Source organism: Mastigoproctus giganteus, chromosome 8 (assembly GCF_048544385.1).
Source record: "Mastigoproctus giganteus isolate SK-2022 chromosome 8, ASM4854438v1, whole genome shotgun sequence".
Lineage (NCBI taxonomy): Eukaryota > Metazoa > Arthropoda > Arachnida > Uropygi > Thelyphonidae > Mastigoproctus > Mastigoproctus giganteus.
In genome coordinates, this window is record NC_143582.1 from 87549879 (window position 1) to 87577509 (window position 27631).

A 27631-nucleotide genomic window follows, 5' to 3' on the forward strand; every position below is an offset into this window, starting at 1 on the left:
AAAATTATGCTTTTCATTAAAGAAAGTGATAGCACCCTGATGTAGAAGAGCTTTACTAGCCAAGCTCCGTGGTTTATTTTTCAATTTAGATAGCGATTTTGAAAGTTAATACTTTGTATCTGTAGATTTTATGTTTGTAACTTGCCGCGATTGTTATACTATACGGAATAGCACAAGGTTTAACGTAAAATTAGATAGTAAAAAACGTAGCACTGTATAAATAAATCTGTTAGATTAGTATAGTTTTATGAATTAATCAGTAAAATTTATTAATCTTATTAAAGTTAATTAAATTATACTTAATGAATCATGACCTAAACTAGAGCAGCAAAGCAGCGTTCACAGAATAGCCAGACTGCTGTGGCTTGCAGGAAAACTGAAGGGGGCGATTCTCCAGTGTATCACAGTCTAAAACAATGCATGAAATGTGAAATGTTTGCAGACTTGTCTAGAACAGGACATGATCTAGAAAAGGAGGATGTCTTCACAGTCTCTGCAAGGTGCAGAGACTGTGAAGAAATTAGGTGCCAACACAACGTTCTTATGGGCATCTACGAGAGTTTGAGGTGTAAGGTAAATTCCCTCGAAGGAACCATCAAGCTCCATCATATGAGTGAACCATCAAGCTCTCAGCTGCTCAACTCAATGCCAGAGCTCACTCCTGTGCATCAGGCAACACAAAGGCAATCTCCAAGGCAGAATGCATTGGTCCCACAGGAACTAGTTATTGTCAGTGACTCTTTTGTCAGAGAGACAAGGAATATATTATGCAAAAAAGAATAGGTGGAACAGGACCAGGATATGTCTGCCAGGGGGAATAGTTCATGACGTTGTAGGGCAGATAGCATCTTTTAAGGGCACAAAAGGTGATATTGTTTTACATGTTAGCACTAATGACCTTAAGAGTAAGAGATCTGCAGATTTACTTAACAAGAACAGGTCAATGCTGCAAAAAAGGTTGTGAGTTAGGGTTAAATTTGAAAGTGTCTGTAATTCTGCCCGGACACGATGGGAGGGAGTATATGTCCGGGCAGAATTACAGATCAATTTGGCACCAGATAAATTGTGCAAGGCTCACAGAGTAGAATTTTTCTCAGCATGGTCTGTGGTGGCTAACAGGAGAGACTTCTTCTACAAGGATGAGATACACTTAAATAGAAAGGGTGCAAGAATATTTGCTGATGCTATCGAGGCAGTGTTAGGTGGGTCAGAAAACTGCTAGATTGGGGGGGATTCAGAGACTAATAAATTAACAGTGGCAGAGGTTAAAGTGATTCTTGCACTGCTTCTATTGTAATGAGCAGCAGCCTAGAGAGCAAGTTGCTGGAGAATTCATCATGGAACAAATGGGGAGGAGGGTTATGCTGTTAGTTAAGAAACACATAAAATATAAAGAAGTGCAACCAGTTGACACAGGTGGACAGTGCAATGTTGAGTCTGTTTGGTGTGACATAAACACTTGGAAAGGGAAAATGAGAGTAGGAGTACGTTATAGGCCTGATGAGTACAATGAACAGTTGTGCAAATAAATAGAATGGGCCAGTAAATCATAATGTCTTGTAATGGGTGATTGATTTTAAATTTCCAGATATTGACTGGAACTTGTGGGTTGGTCACTCAAACATTAGCAAGACTTTTGTGGATTTATCGGAGGATTGTTTTCTACAGCAACATATTCGAGGGGCAACCAGAGGGAGTAATACCCTTCATCTGAGTATCAGCAGTGATTATTCATGCATTAAGAATTTGCAGATAAAGGAACCACTAGGTGACAGTGATCACAGTGTACCGATATGGGATTTACTTAAGGATGTAACTACTATCAAAGGTAAAGGGAAGGGTTTTTGTTTTCGTAAAAGTGACTACAGTGGTCTCAGACAGTTTTTACATTCTAAACAGTGGGATCAACTGATCATATTACCAACAGTGAATTCTAAATGGGAAGCCTTCAGGGACTTAATTTTGAAGGCTACTAGGCTTTTCATTCCAACTAAGAAATACTGTGCAGGGTTCAGGCCTAAATGGGTGTTGGATGAATTAATGAGGCTTGTGGAAGAAAAGAAATATGTGTGGGATGCATATAAATTATCAGGTGACACAGCAGCCTATGGAAGATATAAGCTAGTCTGTAATCAAGTTACAAAGGAGGTTGGGCAGGCGAAGGCAGATTAAGAGAAATCTTTGTCAAATGATGCAAAAAGTTCTTTACTTATATAAACTCTAGAAGGAAGGAGATAAATCAGATTGGTCCATTTAACATAGATGGTTTGACTATTGATGATCCTGCTCAAGTAGCTGACAAACTGAATGAGTATTTTGTATCTACATTCACACATCAGGAATTATGCAAGGAGAGGATTGCCACAAGATTGTTAAACTCTAACAGTGAGATAAGTGATTTTGCAATAACTGAGAGCAAAGTGGAGGAGAAATTGTTGAAGTTAAACATAAAAAAGGCACCTAGGGCAGATGGAATCTATCCAATTATAATGAAGGATGCAGCAAGGGAAGTAAGCAAACCCTTAGCCATAATTATGAGAGCATCCTTACAGTCAGGGGAGGTCCCCATGGACTGGAGATGTGCAAATGTATCCCCAATTCGCAAAGGGGGTTCAAAGGGTGACACAAATAATTATAGACTTCTGTTCCCCGGAAAATAATGGAGTCACTGATTAAAGAGGTGATACAGGATCATCTAGACAAGACAGCAGTAATAGTTCAGACACAGCATGGGTTTGTTAAGGGGAAGTCTTGTCTGACCAATTTAATTGGATACTATAATGTGGTCACAAATGAACTGGATGCAAAAAATAATTTTGATATGATATACTTGGATTTCAGGAAAGCTTTTGATACTTTTGCACATGGAAGACTGCTGTACAAATTGGAGTGGCATGGCATTAAGGGCAAGTTACTGCAATGGATAAAGGGATGGTTCAATGGGAGACAGCAGAGAGAGTGGTAATAAATGGACACGACTCTACATGGAATAATGTTATTAGTAGAGTCCCCCAAGATTCGGTGCTGGGCCAATTGTTGTTTTGTGTATTTATCAATGATATTGATGATTGATATCAAGCTTAATGTCCAAGTTTGCAGATGATACAAAGTTTGGCAGGGTTGTTAATGGCAGTAAGGCAGTATGATATTGCAACAGGATCTAAAAAAGTTAGGTAGATGGGCTGAGAAGTGGCAACTGAAATTTAACATTGACAAATGCAAAGTACTGCATATGGGTAGCAGCAACCCAAGAGAAACGTACCAACTGTGGTACTACACTCAAAGAGGTGGATAATGAATAAGACTTGAGGGTAATTGTGCTATCAGATGTCAAGTTCTCTGAGCAGTGCAGATGGGCTGCCAGAGCAAGTCATGGGGTTTTGTTAATGATATATAGGAATTTTGCTAGTAGAGACAAGGAGGTGATTATCCTTTTGTATAAGGCAGTGGTCAGGCCACACCTTGAGTACTATATACAGGTCTGGAGACCTTATTTTAGGAAGGATGTAGAGTTGCTAGAATGAGTACAGAGAAGGGCAACAAGATTGGCGAAAGGAACAAAGGGGTACACTTATGAAGAAAGGCTTAAGTCCTGCAAGTTGCAGCTTCTGGAGACTTGGGTGCCTGAGAGGTGATGTGATCGAGTTGTATAAAGCCTTGGATGGTTTGAGCAGCCTCAGTGCTGAAGGGATACTTCCGCTTGCTCAGATTAAGAACCTGAGGGGACATAGATTCAAATTGAGGAAAGACAGTTGTAGAATATGTGTGCAAAAGTTTGCCTTTAGCCAGCGGGTAGTTGATTGCTGGAACAGACTTCCATCTGTTGTTGTGGAAGTTGGTAACTTAAATAAAAATTTAAGGCTGAACTAGGCAAACATTTGGAGTGACCGAATGGGTGAAATGGGAAGGTGTTTTTTTTTTTTTTTCTTTTGGGCTGATGTTCTGTTATAGACTTGCTTTCTTGCATTATATGCCTCAACTAATGCTAACCTAATTTGTAAGTATTAATTTGATTATAACTCTCCAATAGTAGCACTGGCCATATATACCCAGATGTCCAGCAGTTTTGTTGAATGATGGAGTTGGAAACAAAACACGAACCATTAGCACTTTGTTTACAAAGAAGGCGGCACATCATTTTCCTGGGCGTAGCATATGTTCATAATTGAACATGCATGATTCTTGGATTTCTGTTTTTTGGATTACTTAAAGATATTGTATACACTAGCCGCTTTCAGATGTTGTCAATTTAAGTTATGAAGGTCAATATCGAATGAGAAATTTTAATAACTGTTCAAAGGTCAGATGCGGGAATAAGAGTTTTCTTATATTTCCCTCGCTTCAGTCCTGGTCTGACTTCCCATGATTATTTCCTCTTTAGAAATCTGAAGAAGGACCTATGTGGCATCAAGTTTCAAGTGTTGATGATGTATAGGAATCTGTAAATAACTTTTTCGGAGACCAGAGGAACGATTTTTTTTTTTTTTTTTTTTCCCCTTTCAAGTTATTTCCTCTCTGCACTCAAAATGGAGATGTATTGAATTCTAGGAAATATATTGAGAAAAAATTAGGCTGCATTTTTTCTTTATTAGTGAGGTAGATAACTTTTTTCAGTAACTCTCATAATTATATTTATAATAATAACTGAAATAAAACTGAAAATACAAAACAAATCTTCAAAATCATTTCTACTGTTGCTCTGCAAGAAACTCTACAATGGGTTGGGTATTTTTTGAATTATCCTTTTAATCAGTTCTTTTATACAAAACTTATTACTGAATCAGATCAAGATCAGTATCATAATTCATAAACAAAAAATGTCACAATTAATGGGCATATTAGCCAATTTCTTTGGTTTTCCATAATGTGGATTCAAGAAAAGATCTAGCTATCTATATATTATGCATTGGATAAAAATTATTATATTATGCATTCAATATGCAGTAAGGATAAAAATGGGGTGAAAAGTTAATTAAGTGATAGTTGAGAGATAAAAGTAATATGACAGTTGTACCTGAAAGTGCAAAGCAGCAGCAGCAGGCAGTACAGGATACAAAAGTGTGTGTGTATATATATATATTATTTGAGGTAAAAGTTAGGCAAAAGTAATAAAAATAAATAAATATGGCTATGTAGCTATCATTAGAGGCAGCAAATGCACATCCTCCACATGATGCCTAATTATATCAGATAATTAAAATAAATATGATATTTAAAATAAAAACATCAGCCAGTAGTACGGCAATAATGCAGAGCGAAACAAAACTCAAAATAATATAAAATAAACAAACGGGGAAGGGAAAGTAGAGATAATAGGACAAAAAAGGTAGTCGATAATCCCCTGTATAATTTAGTCAATTAAGTCATTAAACCCAATTAATAAAAATGATGTAAATTTAAAATAATGCCAATTATAAATAATTTAGCGGTACCCCCCTCGAAGGTACCAGTTCCAAAAGACGTGAAATATCACCAAAAAAGGGTTAAAGAAACTACCAAAAAACTAAAATATCAAAAAGATAGACTGACCATCATGCCCCATATCGACGGAGGACCACGAGGCCAATAATGGTCATGGAATCGCTGCATTTCAATCGTTATACAAATCATCGCAAAGGCAGAAATATCGAAGAACCAAACCACCCCTCCATTCTTCGATAGATCACCCAATGCAGAGGAATTTGCATGGCGGTGGTCCTTATGCAGCGAAAAATAATCTATAGAACAGACAGCACTCTTGATCAGAGCCACACCACTGACATAATGCAAGCTTAACCAGCTTATATAATAGAAAGGAAAGGAAAAGAATAGATGGCGGCACAGGCGCTGCTTATTTAGCATATCAACCCACTACTACCATTAATTTATATTATTTGAGGTAAAAGTTAGGCAAAAGTAATAAAAATAAATAAATATGGCTATGTAGCTATCATTAGAGGCAGCAAATGCACATCCTCCACATGATGCCTAATTATATCAGATAATTAAAATAAATATGATATTTAAAATAAAAACATCAGCCAGTAGTACGGCAATAATGCAGAGCGAAACAAAACTCAAAATTATCTGATATATATATATGAGGTAGAAGTAATAAATCTGTTGAAGAGCGAGAAGATGGAGCATAAATTGCACCAAATGCCAAAATCAAATAGGAGAAGGACAAGGTGTGTTTGTTTTAATTGCGGTCTCTAGGGTTCCCCTATATACTGTGATAACATCTGAAAAGGCATAAAGCCATGGCCGGCAGGTGTTAAGTATGTGTGTTGTTGTGTTGAGTGCCAGCACCTGGTGACTTCACAGCCAGTGGGCAAGAGACACCTGGTCCCCTGCCCCCGACTCTCAACCTTAGCCATGAGGAGGCATGCCAGGGACTACTTTTTACCAGAGACTCTTAGTGGGGCTATCAGGCAAGCCTGGAGCCCCAAGGTGTTTAGGGAAAAGAAATGGAGATAAGAATGAGAAGTATGGGGATTGGAAGGGAAGGGAAAGTTGGATAGAAGATAAGGGCAAGAGAAATAGACATCCCCTGAAATAGAAGAGAAAAGTTTACAATAGTTTATAGAAATAGTGTATAGTGAACAACATTTTATTGCATTTAAACTCTAATCTAAAGATCCTTTGATATATTTGAATACAGCTGCAAAACTAGCAACTAAAACCAAATAACAAACAACAATAACAACAACTAAATGCAACTGGGCATAATATTTTTAAGAGTTATAATTATCTATATAATATCGGTGTAAAAACACTATATAGACAGCTCTTTATGGAAAAACTATGATAGTAGTGTAAATGGCATCATTTCAATCTCATATTGTGCTCATCCTTCACAACGAGTTACTAAGTATTGCACTACCTCAGATGAGTAACGCTTCACTAATAGAGAAACCTATTGTTACTTATTCTCAGTGTGCACCACCACCCAGATGGCACTGTTTCAAGGTTAATTGACCTTTCATGATGCCCTTTACACTACTATTGTAGTTTTTCCTTTGAGTGTTGTCATGGTGTTTTTACACCAATATTATATAGATAATTATAAGTCTTAAAAATATTATGCCCAGTTGTATTTAGTCTTACTTAAACATTGTCATGTATTACCTTTTGGCATTTCTCATTTTTTGGGATTATCTTCACAACTGGGTTGTCATGTTTGCAATACCAGGGTGCCTGCCCACCCACCAATGAAAGGCTAGTAAGCCTTGAAATGGTGCCATCTGGGTGGTTGTGGTACCACTAAGAATAAGCAACAATAGTTTTCTCTATTAGTGAAGCGTTACTTATTTGAGGTAGTGCAATGCTTGGTAACTTATTGTGATGGATGAGCAAAATATGAGATACAGTTGAAATGTTGCCCTTTACACTACTATCATAGTTTTTCCTTTAAGAGTTGTCTATGGTGTTTTTACACCGATATTATATAGATTAAATGTTGCATACACATATCAGATTGCTCTGTACATTCAGGGAATGTATAATCCTGATGAATGATCTCATTGAGGAAAGCATTCATAGTTTCCTGCCAAGATAATGTCTCTGTATGATTTGGTTTAATAATTGTTGAGAAAGTTTCAGCAGTGTGAATTTTTTTCCACAACCTTGTAGACTAACTCCCAACAATCATTTTCCTTCATTTTCTGAAGCAAATGTTCCCAAGCTAAGCTCTTTCTTTTCTTTGTGGATGGAAAAATATAATCTTTTTTTCAGCCTTATAGAGCTCTACCAAATGTCCTCTGGATCCCTGTTACTTCTTCTAGCACACTGATAGCTGCGCCTAGCAGATTTCAAGTCATTTCTTAAATTGGTCAGTTGCCATGTCCACCAAGGCACTGCATTGTCTCTTCTTTTCTTTTTAGTAAAACTCTCATTACAAACAGCAGTTATTAGATTTGTTTTCTCAACCTGTTGTAAAACAGGTAAACGTTCAAGATTTATAATGAAGTCATCAGACAGCAGCAACACAAAATTTTTGGTCGAATTAGCTCCAATCAACATTGCTTGTCTTAAAGAGTAGAAAGTCATAAGTCGTTCTTGGATGACAAGGATCAGTTTTATACATTACATCAAAAGTTGTTACATTATGGTCACTACTTGACCATGATGTATGAACTTGCCAATTATGAATGTATTTTCCAAATGAATGATTAGAAAGTGTTAGGTCAATAAATGACTGACCAGTAGAACTAACAAAGATAGGAGGGTGACCTTGTGTATTCCTTGTGATATAAATTTAAACCTTTTATGTGAATGAAATCTACCAGCAGTTCTCCCTTCAGTTTGGAAATGGGGCTGTTCCACATAGGAGAAGCAGCATTGGCATCAGTCAGTATTATAATTCTTTTTCCAGCAAGTCTAATCAACAAGTTTTCCAAGTAATTTAAGAATGGTTCAATGGATTGCGCGTCCTGGCTACATCCGATGTACAAAGACACGAATAATATCTGCCCGACAGCACCCTCCAAAAACTAGCACAAACTGCTTGTTTGTTTGTTTATTTATTTGGTTTTTAGGAGCATTAGCAACTAAGGCCATATTGCTCCGGGATATGCGGTGGTCATTCCCTGACCTTTCCGCATCCTCCGTATTTGGTGGTGACGGGCTCGAACCCCGGTCTAATCAAGAAGATTTTGCTACGCACTGCTGCTCCTTCCCACCTGGCTACGGAGGCACCTACACAAATTGCATAATTTGTGCAGAGACTATTGATTTTTGGTGACGGTGATACCACGATCAGCCACGATCAGGGCCACCCACACTCTGGCTACAGCATTTCTTCTCACACCGGTAACTTCAGTATTAGACTGGTTTAATACTGAAGCATTGGCATCAGTCAGTACAATTATTCGGTTAGCCCTTAATAACTCCTTTCATCATCATCAGCCATTTTCAAACCACTGCAGGATGAACGTCTCTCCAGCAACTTTCCAGTTCCTTCTGTTTTGTGCAATGACCATCCATTTACTACCCACAAACTCATGAATTTCATCCGTCCATCTCCGTCATTGTCTTCCAGGTTTTCTTCTAGTTCTTCTTGGGTACCATTCTGTTATTTTCTTAGTCCATCTGTCATCATGTCTTCGAGCTATGTGTCCTGCCCAAGACCATTTTAGTTCTTTAGTTTTGATAAGAATGTCCTTTACTTGAGTTTGCTGCCTAATCCATGTCTTTCTCTTCTTGTCTGACAGACTGATTCCTAATATAATTCATTCTATTCTTTGCTGTGTAGTTCCCAGCTTCTCTTCCATTCTTTTGGTGATTGCCCAAGTTTCACTTCCATAAGTCATGGTGAGGAGTATATATTGGTTCATTATTTTATGTTTCAGACAAATTAGGATATTGCTCCTCAGTATGTGACTATTTCCTATTTGGATGCTATCCATCCAAAATTTATTCTTCTCTTGACTTCCAGCCATTTATCATTGTTATAGCTAATGACTTGTCCCAGATAAGTATATGCCTCCACCTTTTCAATTACTGCTCCTTCAATCATTATATCCCTTTGTGTAGCATACTTGTTCATAATTACTTTTGTAGTTGTAGTAGTGGTGGCATGTGATGCAAGAAAGCAAGTGTATGAGCTTATGCAGCATCAGCCAAAAAAAAAAAAAAAAAAATCACACCATTCCCTCCAAATGCCTGTCCATTTCCTCCTTAAATTTATTTAACCTATCAACTTCCACAACGACAGATGGAAGTTTGTTCCAGCAATTAACCACCGCTGGCTAATGGCAAATTTCTGCACATCTATTCTACATCTGTCTTTTCTTAATTTGAATTTATGCCTCCTTAGGTTCGTAATCTGAACAAGTGGAAGAATCCCAACAGAATTCAGTGTGCTCAACCCATTCAAGGCCTTATACACCTCAATCAGATCACCACGCAGGTGCCTAGTCTCCAGCCACTGCAATTTGCAGAACTTAAGCCTCTCTCTTGGTAAGAGGATCCCTTCATTCCCCTCACCAATCTTGTTGCCCTTCTCTGTACACACTCAAGCAAATCCACATCCTTCCCAAAATGGGCCTGCAGATTTGTGCGCAGCACTCAAGGCATGGCCTGACCATTGCCTTATACAGAGCGACAATCACCTCCTTTTCCCTGCTAGCAAAATTCCTATATATCATTGCCGAAACCCCATGACCTGCTCTGGCAGCCTGTCTGCATTGCTCAGAAAGCTTCATATCTGACTGCAAAATTACTCCCAGGTCTTTTTCATTTTCTACCACCTTAAGTGTAGTACCACACAGTTGGTACGTTTTCCTTGGGTTACTTCTACCCATATGCAGTACTTTGCATTTGTCAAGGTTAAACTTCAGTTTCCACTTCTTAGCCCATCTGCCCAAATTATCTAGATCCTGTTACAGTAGCACACTGCCATTACTGTCATTAACAACCCTGCCAACCTTTGTATTATCTGCAAACTTCGACACTAAGCCTGGTATACCTTCATCAATATCATTGATAAATATACAAAACAACAGAGGACCCAACACCGAACCCTGTGGGACTCCACTAATAACATTAGCCCACGAAGAGCAGCACCCATTAATTACCACCCTCTGTCTTCTCCCACTCAAACAGCCTTTTGTCCATTGTAGCAACTTACCCTTAATACCATTCTGCTCCAATTTGTACAATAGTTTTCCATGCGCAATAGTGTCAAAAGCTTTTCTGAAATCCAAATATATGATATCAAAATTATTTTTTGCATTCAGTTCCTTTGTAACCACATCATAATATCCTATCAAATTTGTCAGACAAGACTTTCCCTTAACAAACCCATGCTGTGTCTGAATTATTGCTGCAGTCCTGTCTAGATGATCCAGCAATGCATCTTTAACCAGTGACTCCATTATTTTACCCGGAACAGAAGTTGAACTAACTGGTCTGTAATTACTCTTGTCACCCTTCGATCTCCCTTTGGGAATTGGGGATATATTTTCACATCTCCAGTCCATGGGGGACCTCCCCTGAGTCCAAGGATGCTCTCATAATTATGGCTAAAGGTTTGCTTAGTTGCTTTGCCGCCTCCTTTAATATAACTGGATAGATCCCATCCTCCCTAGGTGCCTTTCTTATGTTTAATTTAAACAATTTCTCCTCCACTTTGCTCTCAGTTATTACAAAATCATTAAGCACCCTGCTACAATTTGATAACCTTCTGCCATTTTCAAACCTTAATAATTCCTCACGTGTGAATGTAGATGCAAAATACTCATTCAGTTTGTTTGCTATCTGAGCAGGATCATCAACAGTCGAACCATCGATATCAAGTGGACCAATCAGTTTCATCCCCTTCCTTTTAGAGTTTATATAAGTAAAGAAATGCTACAATGTGTAGGAAATCCTTAGCATCCTTTGCCAAGGATTTCTCGTAATCTGCCTTCGCCTGCCTAACCTCCTTTGTGACCTGATTGTAGACTAGCTTATATCTGCCACAGGCTTCTGAGTCGCTTGATAATTTATATGCATCCCATGCATTTTTCTTCTCTGTCACGAGTCTCATTAGTTTATTTGATAACCATTTAGTCCTAAACCTTGAACAATATTTCTTAATAGGTAAGAAATTTATAGTAGCATCCACAATTAATTCCTTGAATGCTTCCCACTTAGAATTTAGTGTTGGTAACATCGTCAGGTGATCCTACTGTACAGAATTTAAAAACTGTCTGAGACCACTGTACTCACCTTTACAGAAGCAAAAACCCTTTCCCTTATCCCTGATGGTAATTATATCTCTAAGTAAATCCCACATCAGTACACTGTGATCACTTCCATCTAGTGGTTCCTTTATCTGCAAATTCTTAATACACGAATGATCACTGCTAATAACCAGATCAAGAGTATTACCCTCTCTGGTTGCCTCTCGAACATGCTGCTGCAGAAAACAGTCATCCAAAAAATCCACAAGTCTTACTAGTGTGTGAGTGACCAACCCACAAGTTCCAGTCATATTCATTTATTGTTTTAGCCATATTCAACTTTAGTCCAAAATCCTTACCAACTCTGCATAACTGATTAAGATTTTCCTCTAATTCTTTGGGTTCGTGGCTTATGATCACAATGTCATCTGCAAATTGTAAATCGTTTAGGTACTCTCCGTTCACATTGACTCCTTTCTGTGACCAGTATAATCTTCTGAAAGCTTCCTCAAGGGCAGCAGTAAACAACTTCGGAGATATTGTGTCTCCTTTTCGCACTGCTTTCTCAATTTTAAATACACGAATGATCACTGCTGATAACCATATCAAGAGTATTACCCTCTCTGGTTGCCTCTCAAACATGCTGCTGCAAAATTATAATATATGGGATATCTATGCCTTGTCTTTCCAGTGCTCGAAACATCGCCTTATGCTGTATGGAGTCAAATGCCTTTTCATAATCCACAAATACCAAGCATAATGGTGTTTTATAATTATTTGAAGGTGATCCATAGTTGAGAATCCTGTCCTAAAGCCAGCTTGCTCTTTCAGTTGATTCTCATCAAGTATTCTTTCTAATCTGTTAGTAATGACCCTTGTGAATAACTTGTAGATGTGGGATAATAAGCTAATTGGTCTATAATTTCCAATTTCTGATTTAGCTCCTTTCTTATGCAGCAAAACTAAGATTGCATTATTCCACTCCTTAAGTATCACACCTTTTCTAATGCTTTTTGTGAAGAGTCTTGCCAGTTTTTGTGTCGTGTCTCTTCCTCCCAATTTTAATAACTCTACAGTAACTTTCATCTTCCACCAGGGCTTTCTGATTCTTCATTTTCTTCAATGCATGTTCTACCTCATCAGGAAGAATATCGGGTATGTCGTATGTGTTACTAATTTGCGATCTATCTTCCCCACTGCTGGCATCATTCCCTTGCTCCTTGTATAATTCTCTGTAGTAGTCTTCTGCTGTTTGAATTATGCCTTCTCTGCTATTTATAAGTACACCATCGCTATTCTTCAATTTCAGTATCATTTGTCTTTCTGTATTACTGCTCATGGCTGCTGATTTAATTCCTTTGTTTTCCCTTAATGCTTGTTGTTTTCTTGTGTTAATCTTCTTACGTCCTCTCTGAGTCTCTTTCTTATGGCTTTGCATAAATCAGTATACTCAATTTTCTCCTTGTCAATGTATCTTGCTCTTTGTTTGTCTTTTTTGGTTCATCATGACAATTGTTTCTTGACTAATTTATTCTTCTTTGGATTTATTTTTACTTGTAGGTTTCTTGGGCTTTATCACTTTCAGAAAGTTGTAATATTCCTTGTCGATATCTTGGTTCTGAGCAGTCTGCAGAATCTCAAACTTGTTCTTAAGTTCCAGTACATACTGCTTTTTCTCCTCTTTTGTTATCTCAAAGACCTTCATATTATTTACTCAAGTCAGTTTTTTTCCTTTCTTTTCTTACATCTATATCAAGTGTGCATCTTACCATTCTGTGATCACTTCCAACATTTACCTTGTTCAGAACAGTAACATCATTCACAATATATCTTCTGTTAGTGAGGATGAAGTAGATTTCATTAGTTGTTAATCAGTTTGGGTTCTTCTATGTCCACTTTCTGTTCACCCTTCTCTTGAAAAAAGTGTTCATTACCGACAATCCTCGAGATTCTGCAAATTCCACAAATCTTTCACCTCTTTCATTTCTTTCACCAATTCCAAAATTTCCTATAGTTACCCTTTCTGCGCTGTTTTGTCTCTTTCCAACCTTAGCATCGAATACCCCATAATGATAGTGTACTATCATTATGGGGTATTCGATTTAAATTACTAAATTTAAAATCTGATGCAAGCTAAAAATAAATACTGATACATAATCAGATATTTCATCAGGGGACCACACCTGATAATCTATCAAAAACTGTTTCTTTACTTATGCATATTTGTGGAAGAAAAGGAATTTTAAAAATAAGTGAGAGTAAATAGGAGGGTAAAGCAGCAAAACTTCCACAAAATTTTTTGGATAATTTATTGTTAGTTGTAAAACATAAGTAAAATAAGAAGTAAAATAGTAATAAAATTAAAATAAGTGCTTAGTGTAACTTAGGTGCAATAATAGATGTCTATAAGTGAGAATTAGCAAATGGCACGATTTAGAAAAATTTGGAAGAATTTGTATAAAAATGTAATTATTAGAAGATATACCTGATTATGTATCAATATTTATTTTTAGCTTGCATCAGATTTTAAATTTTGTAATTCTCCCCCACCCCTTTATAGACCTTTAACCAAATTATCTCACCCTTATCCGATGCTTGCTATTACTTTATATATTAAATTAATCATTTTTGCTTTATATTTCTGTTCTCTTTAATTAACTATCCAATTCAGCCTATAATTTTATTTAATTCATTAGATCACATAGGATATTCACATTCTTTCTCTTTTTCTCCCGCCTTCAGTATTTCCAATTTCTGCTATCCTTCTCCTATTGTTTTTGGCATTTTTTGTAAGTTACATCTCCATCTTCTTGCTTTTCAATAGATTTATTACTTCTGCTTCATATACAGTAACCTTTGTATAACACGGTAGTTATGTTCCTATAAAATGTCGTGTTGTGTGAAACCATGTTATACGGGACTAAGAAAAAGTACAAAAGGGGGGGGGGTATATTCCAAAAGCTAACAAAAATACATCATTCTAGGTTTTATGTATCTTCTACTCTCATTAAAAAATCAGTAATCTGGGTTTATTTGTTTTTACTTGATAAATCTTTGTGAATTTCAGTGCATTTTTGAACCTTGGGCTCTTTTCATTCAAAAATCTGCATTCAAGAAATAAGATTCTAATTGCTCAACTAACTTTATGACTTCCTGTATTCTTTTTAGTGTAAAATATGGAAGTTTAGAATTTTCATCTGCTCTATCATCCTCTGAATTGATTTGGTTTTACCTCTGATGCCATTTCTACCAAATCCACTTCGCCAGCCTCTTTTTCAACCAGTAATTCTTGAACGTCTGCAGTAATCGTATCTTTTTTAAAATTTTTTTAGGAGCATAGGCTACTAAGGCCATGTTACTCTGTGTATATTATCTATAAATTGCATGTGTCTGAGGTCGATTTTCTGTTTTTCTGGATGAAAAACCTGAGTTTCCGGGAGGAAAAACCATGCTACCCTCACCTGAGCCCGACTAAGCCGTGTTGTGAAAAAGACCCATAAAAATTCATCCCATCATCGACGGGATTCGAACTCTGGTCTTTTCCACCTGGTGTGGGGAGGAGGGTGATTCTATCAACTGTGCTACCCACAAGGGCTTCAGTAGTCATATTATCAAGACCCTCCTACCAACATAGCAAGTTCTACTATCGCGCCAATTCCGTTTTATGCTGGTTTGACCATATTTCCTGAATGAACTGACTATGGCCATAAATTGTTCCACACGCATTTAACATTGACGGTTTTCCCTCTTTCAGTGGTGCCTCCATAGCCAGGTGGGTATTGCATAGCACACGCTTCTTGATTAGACCGGGGTTCGAGCCTGTGACCACCAAATACGGAGGATGCGGAAAGGTCAAGGAATGACCACCGCATATCCCTGGAGCAATATGGCCTTAGTTGCTAATGCTCCTAAAAACCAAATAACAAACAACAAACAAACTTCTTTCAGCGATAAAGCTATGATTCTGATACAATCCACAATTGAGAAATGTTTCCATGCCTCCATTACTTCAATAGATTCGGAATCAATTTTTTCCAAAATCCATTGTAACAATTTTGTGAGTAACGAGTTTTAAAAGTGGATATAATGCCTTGAATTAATGGCTGAATGAAAGAAGTTGTATTAGCTTAGTACAACTTTGGTGGTAGAAACATAACTTCAACGTTTGGATGACTTAAATCTTTTGGATGGCCTGGTGTGCTATCCAACAGTAATAAAACTTTGAAACCTAAATTTTTCCACAAGTTCAACAAGCAGAAGTTCAATAGCACAGAAAGTAACACGGTGATTTCTCAACAAAATAAAATTCAGGGATTTCTCAATAATTTTTTTTGACTGGCGAGTCAACAGCGCGGATTCAAAAAGAGTGGAAACGTTGAAAAATTACATCCAACATAATAGCAGGGTCCCCCCATGCAAAAGCTCAAAAATACCCTGTTACACAAGTTTACCGAAATTCGTTAACAATGTTATATAAGTACCATGTTGTACAAGGATTGCCGCAATTTATCAATCATATTAGAGCGCAACCGTGTTGTAGTAGTACCATGTTATACGGGGGTTGCCTGTATTTATATATACATATATATTAATCTCTCATATAATTAATATACAGTAATTAGTTATATAATTAATGTGGATAGCCTGTGCATTACTTATAAAAAAAAAAGGAAGAAATAATAATTAGAATTAGCATTAGCAGTGAAATCCAGATCAAATCTAAATTAAAATAAAAGTAAAAATTAAGAAAATAAAGAAATAAAATAACAAACAACCATGGGGAATTTAAAAAGTAAAGTCAAATGCAGATGAGGCGATATTGATAAAGGTAGCAACTTATGGCAGTGTCATGCAGGAGCTGCTGAAATGTGCCGAGGAGAGCAAACGTCGGCCAAGCTGTATTGGTGAACCAAAGAAGTTAGCAAATTAGTTCTCAGCATATTTATAACAAATTGAAAGGGATATCACCCCAAGTGTGGGAAGGGGAGAAGGTGTAAATAGGTCAAAGTTGGCAATTAAACAAATGAACAACCGAGGATAGGGGAGAAATATCAAACTGATGAAGTAGAGAGAGTGAAAAAAAGGCTCTAAACTTTGTTAGAGATGAAAAAAGGAGATATAGCAGAAAAATAGCATCTCGAATATTGCTTTCAGTTAACCTAATCCCACATGAGAAATAAGAAATAAAGACTGTAAGAACAGTAAAAAGTAATTGGAAGAAGGGGAATACAGCAGTGCTCGGGCAGTCCAGGGTTGCAAAACTCATACCTGTAGTAGGACCCTGGACATAGGTCTGGGCATATGCTTCATGTGTTTAAGTTAGTAGTGTTATAGTATTATTATAAACATACCATATTTCCCCATGTATAAGACGCACCTTAATTTTGGGGCCCGAAATTTGAAAAAAAAATGTATTACATAAAGTTATTGAACTCAAGTTTTATTCATCATAAAATTCATACAACTCCTCATCACTGTCTAAACTCCCATCCATTAGCTTGTCCTCATCTGTATCTGATGATAAATCACTGTCTTCATATATTGCCTCATCCTCAGTTCCATCTATGGCATTTGAAATGCCACACTTCTTAAATGACTTGACAACGATCTCAATCTTGATATTATCCCAGTGTCTTTTCACCCAGGTACAAACTTCTCCTATAGTTGGTTTCTTCACTCTTCCTGCTGGTGTCAAATTGTCCCCAGAAGACTTCATCCATTGGTTCCATTCGTCTCTCATGGCAGCTTTGAAGGGTTTGTTTGGAGGAGGACCAAACTTACATTCAGCAGCACGATTTCCATTCACTTTTGCAAACTGGATCACTTAACTTGAATTCAGCACTGTACAAAAATATTTTCTGAGCCATTTCTGGGCAGAACGTGGCAAAACGTAACCTAATATACCGTAACAAGTGCGAAACAATGAGCGCAAAGACAACAAGTGCAAAAAAGCGGGAAATGCAAGTAAAAAAAAAAAAAATCTATAACCACTGTATAAGATGCACCCAGTTTTAGACCCCAAATTTTTCTAAAAAGGGTGTGTCTTATACATGGGAAAATACAGTATACCAAATAATATAAAACATAAAAATAAAAATATAATACCCCCATAATTAGCCAACCAGTGGGCACAAGTTTTCTAGACCGTGAGACACCAAGGTAGCCAGAGGGTATTATCTGTACATTATACACAAGCCTAAATGTAAAAAGAATATCAACCTGCTATTATACTGATAAGAGTTGTCAGCATGGTTGTCAGTCAGTTTTTATATTTAATGATATTAAGTGCTTTCTTAAAATTAGGACGAAGGAAGGCTGAAGGGAAATTATTCCCAAGACATTTATTATAGAGATTTTTGATATTATCTATGAACAGACTGTTATTGTTACATATGATGGCTATCCTGATGCGTTGAGAGAGTATTATATTTGAATGTATTTTTTTAGATGTTAGAATGCCAATAGTCACAATATGAGATAAAATCAAACATGCCTTTACACTACTTATGTAGTTAAACTTATGGGTAAACTATGGTGTATTTACACCAATGTTATATAGTTAGAATGCCAATGGTCACCTTAAAGTTAAAAGCATCTCTTTTGTTATATATGCTTATAGCAGTATGTGAGTTATTGATGCTAACGTCCAAGTCTAAGTAATTGGCAGAAATGTCATTATTATTAGTTCTTTCCAGAGTGAGTTCTGGAGGATAAATACTAGCAAAGTCCTATAGAAATGTGGGATAGTTAATAACCATTATATATATACACACACATACACACTTTTGCCAGTTCTTGTTCAAGGCCAACCTGTAAATGCAGTTTTGGAATTTAAGCTTTTTCTTAAATTATTTTTAGACTACACACTCATCTTCCAAACCTGCATGGAACATCTGATCAAAAGAATACAAAAATCTTCTGGCTGGTGAAGTTAGATCTCTAGCGAAAATTAAAAATATGCAGATTAGGTTAAAATATATAAATATTTATATATTTTCTTGAATCTGCTGCCTCTAACTGAGGTGCGCCTCATACATGCCGCTGCACGTACGAAGTGCACCAGGAGGTATAAATATGTCTTATATATGTGTAACGAGAATGTTAATGTATATAAAATTGTATTTAAAATAACTAAATGCACAAGGCATAATACATTAAGAGTTTAATATCTATATAATATCGGTGTGTAGATTCACCATAGAGAACTCTTAAGAAATTACAAAGTAGTTGTGGGCATCATTTGCTCTTTCTCATATTGTGCTCTGCCTTCACGACTACTTTGTAGTTTCTTATGAGTTGTCTATGGTGTATCTACACACCCATATTATATAGATATTAAACTCTTAATATATTATGCCTTGTGCATTTAGTTATTTTAAATATTGTCATATACACCTTTTGGCATCTCTCATATTGTGTGATTATCTTCACAACTGAGTCGTCATGTCTGCAATACCAGGGTACCTGCCCACCCACTGATGATAGGCCAATAGCCTTGAAACATGTCTGGGTGGTGGTACTCACTGAGAATAAGTAACAATAGTCTTCTCTGTTAGTGAAGCGTTACTTATTCGAGGTAGTGCAATATCATGGCAACTCGTCGTGAAGACAGAGCACAATATGAGAAAGAGCAAATGATGCCCACAACAACTACTTTGTAGTTTCTTAAGAGTTGTCTATGGTGTATCTACACACCGATATTATATAAAATTGTATATACAGGCTGGCCTCGATTAACACGATGAATTCGTCCTGCAAGCGCATCGCGCAAAATGGAAACGCGTTAATCGAATATAATAATCAATAGGAAAAATTATAATTGGTCCTTGACCTGGAATGCCCATAAAGAATTTAAAAAATACCTTTTAAATAACTTTTTAACTGTATACAATGTAAAAGATAATGAAAATAATTATGGAATTAAATGTTTATTGCATAAAACCGTGATTCCCAAACTGTGCGCCGCGGAATATTTTAAATTTTCGAGGGAAACACAGCAATACTTGACATCTGTCGGACACTGCGCGAACTACCAGCTCGAGATAGTTCACAGTTTCAACATTTCTTAATAAGTTGTTTGGACCTAACTACTAAACGGAACTGTTAGGTATTTCTTTTGGTTTGGGTGCTCCTTGAAAAAATTACTGAGACAATAAGGGAGCCGTGAACCAAGAAAGTTTGGGAACCTCTGACATAAAATACACAATGAAGAAATGACTGTTGCGGAAATATTTGAACAGTGTTGACTTTCTCTTTTCATCAATCAATTTCCGATCACCGACAACAATCTTCTCTGGGCCCTGGCGAAATAAATATCGCAGAGAACCTCAAACCTTTTGTTTGAGGTTCTATGCGATACGAAAGATTTCATCTAATTCTTTTACTGTTATCTCCTTCGCAGTAACATTTTCATCTGGCTCATTTAAAAATTTGAATTTTTATGCAAGTGTGCATTTGACTTTATTAGCGGGAGACAAACAAGTAACACATCTTCTTCTGATGGTTGATGGAACACACCGAGGCGGGCAGCAGGCAAACATTTGTTTATTGACCGTATGACTCGCAGTAAGCTTAATGCGCGATTCAAATCTTTTTCGACTATCGCATAAAAAAAAAAAATCGTGTTAACTGGAAATTTGCATCGTATAAAGTGAAAAGTGGTATAATTTTTCAAATAGCGTTAACTGAAAATCGCGTTAATTGAACTCACGTTATGCGAGGCCTGGCTGTATATCTTTTTGTAAATATTTTATATATATATATATATATATATAATAATTATGTGTGTACAAATAAATGGGGGAAAAAAAAAAAATTCCTCTAACTGAAACATATTTGCTGTAGAAACCTGGTTTGTAAAGTGGGCCTGGAAATATGCTCAATTTCTGACCTCCTTTTCCAGTTTCTTGAGGAATTTAATTCATACCCCCCCACCTTGCACATCATTTCACACTAAGATAAACTTTATAGTGAAACAAATGGTAGGACTCTGATTTCACTGAAATTAGAGTTCCCTAATATATCTCTCTCTTCCCCCCCCCCCTCCGGCGCCTCTGTAGCCAGGTGGGAAGGAGCAGCAGTGCATAGCACACGCTTCTTGATTAGACTGGGATTCGAGCCCGTCACCACCAAATACGGAGGATGCGGAAAGGTCAGGGAATGACCACCGTATATCTCGGAGCAATATGGCCTTAGTTGCTAATGCTCCTAAAAACTAAAATAACAACAATCCCCCCCAGAACTTACCTAAGTTAACTTCAAACATGAATAGACCGGTAAAATTTTATCACCATTTGCCTGTTGTAATCTTAATAAATAACCATGTGAACTTTTAATTTCAACCTTGAATTGTTACCTCTGCTCCTACATACATAAAGGCTCTGTTATGGAGTGTCCCAATTAGGGCTTGCATAAAACCGAGTTTAACCGAAGTTTACTCTTAAAACCGGTTTTCTCAGACTTAGCGAAAATAACTAAAAGCTTATAACACAGGTATTTATTTTATCTTGGGTAGATTGTACAAATCGTAATCAAATCTTGTAAACAAAATCTATCACCTCTTATAGTAAAAAAAATAAAAAAATTAAAGTGCTCCAAAAAAATAACCAGCTGGAGATTATACAAAATTACAAATTGTATTCAAATCCTTTGAATAAAAACTATCTTCTCGTATAGTAAACAAAAAAAATAATAAGCCCTATAATAATAATAAATAAATAAAAATAATGTGAAGAAAAGCAGCTTGGGGAAATTACTATTTATTGTTCAGCTTTTTTCTGAAAATGATCCTTTAAAAAACACAGTATATTAAGCATTTTTCTTGATAGACTTGACCTTATTTTTGTGTTAAAGAGATCAGTGATCGAAAACACTCTCTCAGATTGGAAACTTCTTGGTTTAATGGTCAGCAGTGCCCTATAAACTTTCTCCAGCTTTTCACTTCTACTGCTAGTTGCCTCCAAAAGTTTAAATTCTTTGCTGGTTTCCAATTCACTCGGATATTTTGAAAGGCTCTTCAGTTAATCTCTTTATTACACTATCATACTCTCGCGTGAGTATATCTCCAGCATCGGAACTAGACGAGTCTTTGTTTTCTTATAAAAGAACAGTTCGTTTATTTTCAGTTTCTTCATTCAATGCTAAGACTCCTTCGGAATGTTTTGCAAATAATCTCTGATAAATTTCTTCAGCATGCTTTTTCAAAACTTGCTTACTTGGAAAATCAAAAGTTCTTGAACCTGAATCTTCTTTCCTAAACGTTTTGGGGTTGTGTAGATAGCTCAGCAAAGACACAGTTTGGCGATTTCATCTTGCACTGTAACGCTGCAAAAGGCTTTGGTGAAACTTTAAAGCAAATGGGTTTTCTGCCGTATCAAACTTAGCAAGCAAAAATTCTATTGAAGAGTGCTTTAAGTAAGTCTGTATCTTCTGAGGTTATAGCCTTCAGAATCATTTCAACTGGTCGTTAAGTTTCACATAGCAATTCAAGTGTTTTCCAGTCATCGTCAGACACAGCTTCAGTTGACAGTACTGCACATAGAGCATTTGGAATGCAGTTTTTCAATTTCAAAAATCTCTCATCCCATCTAGTCGTGCAATCTAATATAAGTTTATATTCTTTCCCATTAAATTTTGTAATATGTCATTTTTGGTAGGCGATTTTTGAAAAAGCTTGCAAAATTTTCTGACTTTGTTAATAGTTTGTGAAAATTGGCCATTGGATTGAAGAAATAAATGAGCTCATCGGTAAAGTCGGTTTGATAAAGCATGCCTTGCTGTCTTTCTTCAACTTCTTCGTCATCATCACTACTTTCTTCATTATTTTCATTTTCTTAATTGTCTTTGGGAGACTCAGAGACTGTGGCACCATAATTGATTGATTTTTTCATAAAGTACATCTATAACTGACAGATGTATAAAATGAGCCATACATTGTTGATGATTAGGCGTAATTTGCTTGCCAAATCATCATTGCTGCTCCATCGGTGGTGCAGGCAACAATATCCTCATCCAAGTTCAAACCAAATTCCTTCAAATGTCCATTCACAATTTGCTCAGTTCTTCTGCTGTCAAGTGAACCATTAATCTCAATAAGACCTAACGACCAATGATTGTCTTTTGAATGCACATTTATATTCATATACCTTTTATTTTGTATAGACCTATATTCGTCTAGAGTCAATGAATACCGTGCACCCAAAACCAATGAATTTTTGAAATGCTGAATGAGTTCTTCTTTCTTAGTTTTATAATAATTCAGAACCATATTTTTAATTCCATTCACTGAGGCTGGTGGTAATTTATCGTATTTATTTCTCTGAACGCGAAGGCTTGATTGTATAAACTCACTCTTGGCAATTGAATTAAAAGAAAATCCGTCTAAAGCAGCTAATTTTGAAGTCTCTTCTTCCATAGATTTTTTAACAAGTTTTCTAATGTTCTTACCATTTTTACAGGAGGTTCACTGTTATCTTGTTTAATGTTAATCTGATGCATTTTCTTTAAATGCAACATCAAAGATGATGTAGATCCTCCAGACGACTTCATTATCCTCTGACATTTCGAACATTGTGCTTCATCTTTGCTTTTTCGAGCAAAATAATTCCATACATTTGATTTCATCTTAGACATATTAAGAGTAATAAATATTAATTAATAGGAATTTATATCACTGACAATTTAAAAAATATATATTGAAGACAACAAAGGCAGTGCTATGCGTCACTCCCGCAAGCACTGAATGAAGAGTCTAAACGAGGCAAGTTTCAAAATTTTCACGAAAGAAATTTTTTATTTATTTACTTGCAATTTTTTTTTCCTCAATTAAATCTATTGTATTTTCAAAAATTATGTAAAAGCTAAATTTGGTGAAGCTGCTTTTTGGAGAACATTTGATCGCAAATTTAATAGGAATAAAGAAGGAAGAAACTTTCTACGATTTAAATTTGATGCAATATTCAGCGAATCTGTTTCTAGTGGGTAACCGTCAATAAGGTGCGTTCCATAACTTGCCTGGCAAACAAGATAGACGGAACGGAGAAATGTTGAGCATTTTCTTTTACGCTATCGCTCCGACTCACTCAGTCGTAAATGAGTACACCTGCATCGTGCCATGATACATGTGGGAAGATAAAGGGTACCCCTCTTAGATTTGGGCCACTTGCCCATGAGATTCGTACCTAAACATAAAATAAAAAAAAATAAAATAAAATAAAACAAAAAACATGTTTAAAACATAAAGCAATTGAACGATCCAGACAAACGAACAAACAAAAGAAAATGTGCATAACAAAAAACTATATTCGAGGGCTAACTAAGAAAATATTCGAATCCGGTTTTAGAAGGTCGGTTTCGGTTTTACAACTCAATATGAAAACCGATTTAACCGGTTTTATAAAACCGGTTTGCAAGCCCTAGTCCCAATCAATCTTATATACTCAGCTTAGGATATTAAGGAATATTATTATATGCACCCCTTGAAGAGGGAAGCAGGTGATTTGATGGGAGGTGGGGGGAAGAATGTAATCAGGTGACTAGCGTACAAATTGATGAAAAATTGCTACTGACATTTTCTGGTACCCATATGTGTGTGTTCATACACTGATGAGCCAAAACATTATGACCACCTACCTAATATGATGTTGGTCCTCCACATGCAACCAAAACAGCCCGTACCTGGTGAGGCATGGATGCCACAAGATTTCTAAATGTGTCTTGTGGTATCTGGTACCAACACGTAACAGCAGATCCTTTAACTCCTGTAAGGTCTGTGGTTGAGATGCCGCAGATCAGAGTTGCTGTTCCAACACAAACCACACAGATGCTCGATGAGATTGATGTCTGGGGAATTTGGAGGCCAGGGCAATACCTTGAAGTCTTCATGTTCTGTGAACCAGTCTCGAACAGTCCAGGCAGTGTGGCATGGCGCATTATCCTGCTGAAAGACGGCACTGCCAGAGGGGAAGACTGAGGAAGAATTGCCATGAAAGGATGTACCTTGTGAGCAATGATGTTTAGGTAGGTGGTAGACATCAGAGTGCCCGGCACATGGATGACTGGACCCAGCAGAACATCGCCCAAAGCATGACACCGCCGACACCGGCTTGTTTTCATCCCACGGCGCATCCAAGTGCCATCACTTCCCCGGGTAAATGATGCACACATGGTGCAACATGAAACGTGATTCATCGGACCAGACGACCTTCTTCCAATCACTCAAGATCCAGTTTCGATGCTTGCATGCCCATTGTAGATGCTGTCACCGGTGAACCATGGTTAACATAGGCACCCGGAGCAGCCTGCAGCTACGCAGCCCCATTTTCAGCAGGATTCGATGTACTGTGTGTTGTGACACATTACTCCCATCGCTAGCATTCCAATAACCAGTGAGTTGCCCCACGGTTGCCCTTCTATTGCCACATACCATCTGGGAGCGCCTTCGCTCACCTCGAGCATCAATGAGCCGTGGTCGTCCAACACCTCGCCAGCAGTTCGTGGGTTTTCCTTTCTCGGACCACTTTCGGTAGGTACTAACCACGGCTGACCGTGAGCACCCCACCAATGATTGGTGGGGTGCATGTGTAGAACAAGAGTAACACTAATTAATGGAGCTCAGTATCAGGTGTTTTTATGCTGTCCTGACACGTGCACATGCTGTAGTTCACCTGCAGTTGCTTCGATTTTCATAACGACTCACTGGTCATAATGTTTTGGCTCATTGGTGTATATTCCTCTGCTCAAGTTGTGTGGGTTTTGGAATTCCACCCTGTGCATGTGAAAAATTCTTCACCAAGACACTGAAATTTAGTCACAAAACCCGAGAGTGTGTCCAACAGTGAAGTAACCAATGCAGAATATTTGGTTGTTGCAGAAATGATGACCCTTCTCATTTGATAGGAATACTTTTTCTCACCAAATGTCTACTTTATGAGACAATCTCATTCTGTGCTGCTAGCTGGCATACACCTAGGCTCATGTTTGAATCACTGCATGCACAGTCTTTAGAATCCTTTTCATTGCCTACCTACAAAATTCACAGTTCGTGTGGAGCAGTAAGGAAGTCTCATTCCAGTCGCTGTCAAGTGACTGGAATGAGACTTACTTCTCTAATTACCACTCCACTGTTGGATTTTTCAGATCACATAACATGAACAAATGAACATATATAATAAATATGATAAAGATCATATATAGGACCACATGAATTCAGCGCATTATGACCAAAGTGATTGATGCAACTAAGAATTTCCACACAATCAGCAAATGATCTGCAGTGTTGTTATAACACTGTCGAAAGTACTGACACTGTGTGTGTACATCTGATGACTTGCTTTTAGTATTTTTACTTCATCAAAATAAAGTAGTGATATTTAAAAGCCTTACCTGGACAACATTCAAGTATTTAATATAAGACAGTTAAGAGTAAAAATTATGAAAAGAAGTATTGATATAGGAACGTAATATTCTTAAGAAATAACTTGTTCTTTTTTACAGATTACAAGTACAGTTTTTGGAGATCCAGTTACATTTGAACTAAAGCCAGGAGGAAAGGACATTCCAGTAACTAAAGAAAATAGGTAAGTGGATAGAAAACAAAAATAATAACTTTTTATTCATATGAATTTAATAAAGCATTATCATAGTTAAGTAAATTATGATTGATTGCAGATAAAATCATAAATTACTTAATTTAAGCTTAAATTCTCAAATTTAAACTCAAAGTTACTACAGGTAACCCCCGCTTAACGCTGATAATTCGTTCCAGAAAAACAGAGTGCTAAGTGAATCCACACTAAGCGAGCGCCGCATTCCCATAAGGTAACATATGTATTTGTAAGTTGCGGTCGATGCCATAGGATATTTCCTAATCAATAATAAATGATAACGAAAAGATGTATAAATGTCAGTCAAAATATTTAATATTCAAATATTTGTACATACAAAATATTCTGCATTACATACGTATATAATTATGTAGTAACTACTTACGTATCAAAATTAAAATCATGAATTTAATTGATCTGAGTTGATTTAATTTAATTGATGAATTTAATCGTGAAAAATGTGTCGATTTTGGGTTGCACTTTGGCCCTCTTCCAAATAAACTAAAAGGGGTATTAATTTTAAATCCCCCACAGCGTTATCACCCAACTATAAAGTCAACCGATCCTTCCCCGCTTTGAAACCTGGCATATATATATTTTTTTTTTCTGTTTTTTCAATATGAAACTTCTTTTAGGCATTCGTTTCCATAAAAGTCCTACTTCATCTATGTTAAAAACTTGTTCAGAAGAATTACACATAATACCCCTCTTCAATAATTTTAACGAGTTCTTTTTTGAAAGTTCCGGCTCCTTCATCTGCACTTGCGTCTTCTCCCTGGATTTTAAATCTGTTCAACCAGCCCTTACCAGTTTTAAATGGATCCACATTTTTTTTTTTTTTTTTTAGGGCGAGTTTTCTTCAGATCATCATACTGGCTAATCTCTCTCTCTCTCTCTCTCTCTCTCTCTCTCTCTCTCTCTCTCTCTCTCTCTCTCTCTCTCTCTCTCTCTCTCTCTCTCTCTCTTTTATAATATTTAACTTAACTGAATTCTGCATTGGATATTATCTTCAATAAAATTAGTTAAAGTTTTTCCATTTCAATCCTAATAGTCGGCTAGCCCTAGTTGCTTGCAGTGGAACAGCTATCTTTCCCACTGCTAAAGTTAATTCTTTATTTTTTTATAATTGTTCTTACAGTTAAACTTGCAAGTCCTAAATTATGGCACATATCTGCTTGTCGTTGACCGGAATCGATTCGTTTCAAAACGTCAAATTTAATTTTCAAATTCAGTCAATTCAGTCTTTTTCTTACATTTATAGTCTTCATACTGCACTCAGATTTTCCTATCTTTTTCATTCTTATCAGCCATTATTAACTCTTCGAAAATGTAACTGCGTTGGTTGCATTAATTACGATACAATGTTCAAGTAAACTGTCTGTT

At 36.7% G+C, this 27631-nt stretch overlaps 1 protein-coding gene across 1 annotated transcript in view; it reads left to right on the forward strand.

The window, feature by feature from the left end:
- Herc4 (HECT and RLD domain containing E3 ubiquitin ligase 4) overlaps window positions 1-27631 on the forward strand; it is a 768218-nt gene that overhangs the window by 590695 nt on the left and 149892 nt on the right. Inside the window, exon 24 of the mRNA XM_090378812.1 lies at window positions 26139-26221. Within this exon, the coding sequence (XP_090234938.1) occupies window positions 26139-26221 (83 nt within the window). The remainder of the gene's footprint in view (window positions 1-26138; window positions 26222-27631) is intronic.